This window comes from Microtus ochrogaster, chromosome 17 (assembly GCF_000317375.1).
Source record: "Microtus ochrogaster isolate Prairie Vole_2 chromosome 17, MicOch1.0, whole genome shotgun sequence".
Classification (NCBI taxonomy): Eukaryota; Metazoa; Chordata; class Mammalia; order Rodentia; family Cricetidae; genus Microtus; species Microtus ochrogaster.
Window position 1 is genome coordinate 4423715 of NC_022019.1, and position 6341 is coordinate 4430055.

General features: G+C 46.8%; 1 protein-coding gene across 3 annotated transcripts in view; it reads left to right on the plus strand.

Annotated features, from left to right (window-relative positions):
* Tnfrsf19 (TNF receptor superfamily member 19) overlaps positions 1-6341 on the plus strand; it is an 88605-nt gene that overhangs the window by 37456 nt on the left and 44808 nt on the right. For all 3 annotated transcript variants that reach the window (XM_005355399.2, XM_013349238.2, XM_013349239.2), the window contains exon 4: positions 4648-4826. In XM_005355399.2, the coding sequence (XP_005355456.1) occupies positions 4648-4826 (179 nt within the window). The remainder of the gene's footprint in view (positions 1-4647; positions 4827-6341) is intronic.

Below are 6341 nucleotides of genomic sequence, written 5' to 3' on the forward strand. Positions count from 1 at the left end.
CCTATCCTCAGCTGCCCAAGGGACTAACTGGGGACATCACCATGGGTAGAGCCCACTTCTTTAGGATTCTACTGTATGCTGAAGACCAGCAGAGACATCCAGCTTCGTGGACTGAACAACTACAGGATTCTTGGATCTTCTCTTGGTAGACAGTCATTGTGGAACTAGTTGGATCACAGCCTGTAAGCTACTCTAGTAAATCACACACACACACACACACACACTATAAGTTCTGTTCCTTTTGAGAACCGTGACTAATACAGATAATTTTGGTACCAGAAATAGTTCTAGAACAACAGAAATATACAGATGAATTTTTTAAATATCCGGAATAAGCTTTCCAATATGCCAACACCTACAGCTCCAGAAGCCTCTTCTATTAGCTCAGAGAGTGTTGAAAGCCCGTGGTAGGAACTATTTTATAAACTTAAGGAGGCAACTATGTTGGATTGTCCTGATTCACTAATGGTGAGAGGCATTGGATTTGGTGAGCCCATATATAAAACTTTTAACAGCGTGTGGAAACAATGGTGATGATCATTAGTTGCTCGTAGTATTTCTGGATAAACTGGCAAAGGAAAAGAATGAAGTCGGTGACAAGATTAACCAGCTTCAAGCGTCTCAGAAGACAGTGAAGGACGACAGTGAACTCAGTGCTACAGCTGACCATCTCCCAGATGTGCGGTCTCAGCCTAACATGTGTTTAGACTGCAGGGGAATCTTCCCTCCGGCAGCCACAGAGCTCAAGCTGCAGAAAATCAAACCGGAGCCCTCATTATAGGGTTGGCTGAAGTACAGTGAAAATGAGAATCTCAGCCTTGGAAGGTGTCAGCCACTAGTCAGGGCATTAAATGGGAAAAAAAAAGAAGCCGGGAAGGGGGGGGGAGATGAGTGGGAGGAGCCCACTGAGGCTCAGATTCCGGAGGGTTTTTCTCACCTGAGGAAGTAGTCTCTTTCCCCTCAGCAGATGTCCCCCACCCCCACCTGCAGAAATACTGCCTTTTCCACTTTTGACTGAGGAAATTATTGTCTGCGAAACCAATAAAGTTCAAGGGCCTTCTACTTCAGTGAAATTCTTAGGAGTACAGTGGTGTGGGGCATACAGAGATATTCCTTCTAAGGTCAAGGATAAGTTATTGCGTCTGGCTCTGCCCATGACCAAGAAAGAAGCGCAACATTTAGTGGGCTTGTTTGGGTTGGGAGATAGCACAGTCTCCACTTAGGTGTTTTACTCCTATTATACCCCATATATCATATGACACAGCCCATATACCAAGCGACACAGAAAGCTTCTGGCTTTGTGTGGGGCCTGGGACAGGAGAAGGCTGTTCAGCAGGTGCCGTGCAGGCTGCTCTACCACTTGGACCATATGATCCAACAGACTTGATGGTCAGTGGCAGATAGGGATGCTGTTTGGGGCCTTTGGCAGACCCCTATAGGTGATTCACAGAAGAGACCTTTGGGCTTTTGGAATAAGGCTCTGCCATCATCTGCAGACAACTAGTCTCTACTTAAGAGACAGCCCTTGGCCTGCTATTATTGGGCTTTAGCTAAAACGTTTTGACAATGGGCCACTGAATTAGCGTGCAACCTGACTTACTGAGCCAACAAGTAGCACATGCAACACAATCTGTCATCAAATGGAAGTGGTACGTGTGTGGTCAGGTACGTGTGTGGTCAGGCCTGAGAGGTCTCAAAGGTTACACAAAGAAGTTGCCTGAATGCCAGTGGTTTCTCGTCTCAGTATAATGCTGTCTACCCCCCAGAATGCCCCTGTATCTTCATGGGGTTTGCCCTATGATTGGTTGACTGAGGAAGAGAGGACTGGGGCACAGTCTGCTGACGGTTCTGCGTGGTATGCAAGCACCGTCCAGAAGTGAACAGCTGCAGCATTGCAGTCTCTATCTGGGAAACCCTGAAAGACACTGCCGAAGAGAAACCTTCACAGTGGTTAGGACTTCGGGCAGTACACATGGTCATACAGTTTTTTTGGAAGGAAAAATGGCCAGCAGTGTGATTGTTCACTGATTAACGGGCCAAAGCCAATGGATTGACTTGGAGAAAAACATGATTGGAAAATTGGCGAGAAAGACATCTGGGGAAGAATTATGTGGATAGATCTCTCCAATTGGGCAAAGGGTGTGAAGACACTTATGTCCCATGTAGATGCTCATCAAAAGGTGACTTCAGCAGAGGAGGAGTTTAGTAATCAAATAGATAAGGTGACCTTTCTGTGGACAGTCAGTCTCTTTCATCCATTCCTGTCCATTGCCCAATGGGCCCAGGAACAAAGTAGCCATGGTGGCAGAGATGGGGATTAGGCATGGGCTTAATAACATGGACGACCACTCACCAAAGCTGACCTGGCTACAGCTGCTGCTGAGTTCCAAATCTACCAACAGCAAAGACCAACACAACCCCAGATATGGCACCATTCCCCAGGGTGGCAGCAGCCTAGAGGGCTGGGGCAGTGTCCTCCAGAAGGTGGTATATGCTTTGGATCAGTGTCTAATATATGGTATGGTTTCTTCCATAGCCAGGGCCCATGGTTTCAAGAATGAATCTAGGAGTTGAAAAGGGAATAGTTCCACTCACTATCACCCCAGAAACCCACTAGGAAAATTTTTTTCTTCCTGTTCCCACAACCTTAAGTTCTGTTGGCCTAGAGGTTTGGGTTCCAGAGTAGGGAACCCTTCCACCAGTAGACACAACAAATGTTCCATTGAACTTAAAGCTCAGACTCCCCCTGGCCACTTTAGGCTTCTGGTGCCCTTAAACCAACAGGCTAAGAAAGAAATAACAGTGTTAAAAGGAGTGGTTGATCTAGATTACCAAGGGCAAACCAGATTGCTTCTCTACAATAGAGATAAGAAAGGTTATGTCTGGAGTGTGAGAGATCCTTCAGGGATCCAGATAGAATGACGAAGAGTATGGATCCTTCAGGAATGAAGGTGGGTCACTCCCCCAGGAAAAGAACCAAGATTTGTTGAGGTACATGCTGATGGTGGAGGAAATGCAGAATGGATAATAGAGAAAAGTAGTTATAAATACCAGCTGAGGCCACGTGACCAGTTACAGAATTAGTGATTATGGTTGCCATGAATGTTTCTGTCATATTTTGCTAGGAATGTGTTTATACAGATATTTGTGTTCTTCCCTCAATTTCTTTATCATGCATTGTAACGTCAGTTAAGAAAATATCAGTGGTTATCATATTTAAGTTTCGAGATGCCAAAAGAATGACCCTCAAGGGACATTGCCACCTACTCTAAAGTTTATTATGTGTTTGTGGTTTATGAGGAACAGTTACATCATATTAGGTGTAATTACGACCTGATGACATATATAATGCATTTGCAATTGTATATGGCATAGTTATATCATGATAGGTGTAATTATGACCTGGTTATTGTCTTCATTTGGAAATTATGCAGGCCATAAGGAGATAAGGTTGTGTGTCAAGTTCACAGGGGGTGGACTTGTGATGGCTATTCTGGGTTGTCAGCTTGACTGCATCTGGAATTAACAAAAAACCCAAGAGGCTTGGTACAACTGTGAAGGATTTTTTTTCTTATTAGATCTTTTTAAGCGGGAAGACCCGCTTTTAATCCAGATCTTTTGAGATGGGTGCACCCACCTTTAATCTGGGCCACACCTTCTGCTGGCGGCCTCCATCAGGGCATGAAGAAAGGAAGCTTTTGCTCTCTGCTTGCTTGCTGGCACTTGCACTGGCAAGTCTGTCCCTTCATTGGCATCAGAGCCTTCTTCAGGATTCTCAGGACTACTGAAGACCAGGCGCGACATCAGCCTCGTATATAAGTGAACAACTAGTCTTGAATAGACAACTGCAGCCTGGGGTTTATGCTGCATGACAATCATATTATGTGATTGCCATAGCTTAGGTAGCTCTGGAACCTGTGGAAGTAATCATCGGAGCGCCGAAGAGCCGTTTATTTCGTTTATCCCGGAGACGAGCCAACAATCAGTGCAGTGCACCTGACGCTGGAGGCCTTTAGGTGTTTGGTGTCCTTTGCAGGACTAGGGCTTGAACAGGGAGGGCATCCTGACGCTAGGCAGGCTCTCTGCCTCTGAGCCGCAGTCCGGGTTCTGGCTGGTAACCCCTTAGGACCACTTCAGCTCTCTTTGAACAGATAGATAACAGGCCTTCTGGTGACAGAAAGTGTTCAGCCAGTCAGCGTTTTAAGGCTTAGGAAACCTCTCACCCAGCGGCCTTTATCTTCTGAAGCTGCACCGCGGATAGGGGCGCACTTATTTTCCTCCTTGGTCAGTGAACAAGTGTCTGAGTGGCTCACTGGCTTCGGCTTCTGAGCAGTCACGTGGCTGGCTTAATTAGGGGAGAAGAAAGGGCCACGATTCTGCCCTAATGCCCCAGTGGGAATCCGGGAGACTGTTTCTTATGCACATGTTCACCGCCTCTGGCAAAAAGTGGATGGCTAAGGACACTCAGGCAGGCCACAAGAGAGATTATCAGCCAAGGAAGACACATTTGAACTTGCTGAAAAGGGCTGCCTTTGTGCCGGGGTGGGGGGTGGGGGGCCCTCCGTGGGTCTTCTCTATTCCAGCAGCCTTTTCTTTTTCAAGCCTGCAAAGTATGAATAGCTGTCTTTTCCCCACTAATCCCCGCAGGAATGTGGCTTCGGCTATGGAGAAGATGCACAGTGTGTGCCCTGCAGGCCGCACAGGTTCAAGGAGGACTGGGGCTTCCAGAAGTGCAAGCCATGCGTGGACTGCGCGCTAGTGAATCGCTTTCAGAGGGCCAACTGCACACACACCAGCGACGCTGTCTGCGGGGACTGCTTGCCCGGGTGAGTTGGGCCATTTCTTTGTTATTTAATGTGATGTTTCCCAAGGTATTTCTCTGTTCCCCCCCAAACTTGAAAACACAGGGATAAGAACATGAAGATGTTCGGGCAACATTTGGAACTTCTGTTCCATTCCATCTGTGGCCTCTGAGCTTACTCCATTCCCGGCACTTGTGACAAAGCAGAAGAGCAGTCACACTTTCAAAGGGGTGTGCCCTGAAAACCTAGGGTTTCTGCAAACTAGTGAACAGGGGCACTTAGACAAGTGGATGAAGAGATTGCCCGGCAGCTCACAGAAGAGGAGCCCTGTGAGCTGCAGCAATGGGCATTCCCTCAGTCCCTGGAATAGTTCAGAGGAGAAGGTGGCGGAGATTCCTGACCATGTGGAGCTTGCATCATGCTGGCTTTTTCTTTAAGGTTTAATCCGGGTCAGCAGAATCTTTGAAGAGGTAAGAATGCTTGCCTCCAAGCCTGCTGACCTGTGTTCGAACCCCAGGTCACTCCTAGTGGAAGGGGAAATCTAACTCCAAAGTGAGATGTCCTCTGGCATACATGCCATGCCACACCTCCACCGCCCCAAATAAACGCTTGAGATAAATGTCTGGAAAATGCCATCTCACCGTGTTTTTAAAGAGAGACAGGGCTAAGGATGGAGCTCAGTGATTGAGTACTTGCTCTCCCTGCCTCTGCAGAGAGGCCCAGGGAGTCCCAGGAGAAGAAAAGAGTAAGATAGGATAAAAGTAGAAGAGACAGAGGTGGGAATGGGGAGACTCTTCCATGGACTCTTTGACATGCATCTCGGGTGGTTCACATGGGTCTAGGTAAACGCACCTCTTGTCAAACGTGGGACTTACCAACATTTCAGGCTGCTCTGTGACTGTCTTCTCGCTCTCTGGATGGTGTCTTTGAGGCACGAAAGTTTTTTATTTTTGAAGAAATATGGCATACCTTTTTGGTTTTCATGTGTGTTTGGTTTTAGACTGCTACTTTCACAGCTCCTTGGGTTCTGGGTCTCTGCGGGGGGAGTCACCTGACTCACCATAGTCTCCCATATTCTTTAGACATGAGGAATTCCTGCAACTCAATAATCCAAAAGGACAATTTGAAATAAGAATAAAGACTTTGAGTAGATGCTCTCCAATAATAAAAGCCAATGGGGAATATGTAGAAAAGCTGCTTGCCCAAAGGGAGCCACAGATCCGAACCACACCCATGCACGCCCAGTAGAGTAGCCATAGATGAAAAGACAGGCCGTCTTAGTTTAAAGTTACATCCTTTCTTAGGTGGCATTCATAGATGAGCAGATGGTACTTCTACACTGTTTTTAAAGTACTCCTATGGTTTGCCTAGCTTTCCATGGAGAAGGCAAATAGCTGAAATATATTTTGCAGACAGTAAACTAAGGAAAAATCAAAGTATTTCTTGCTTCGAAGCCAGTGCTGTCAAGGTCATGTTGAGGTGGCCTTTGTCATTCTCCCCCTCTGCCTCCTCAGCCTCACTGCTTCAGTGAGGGTGACT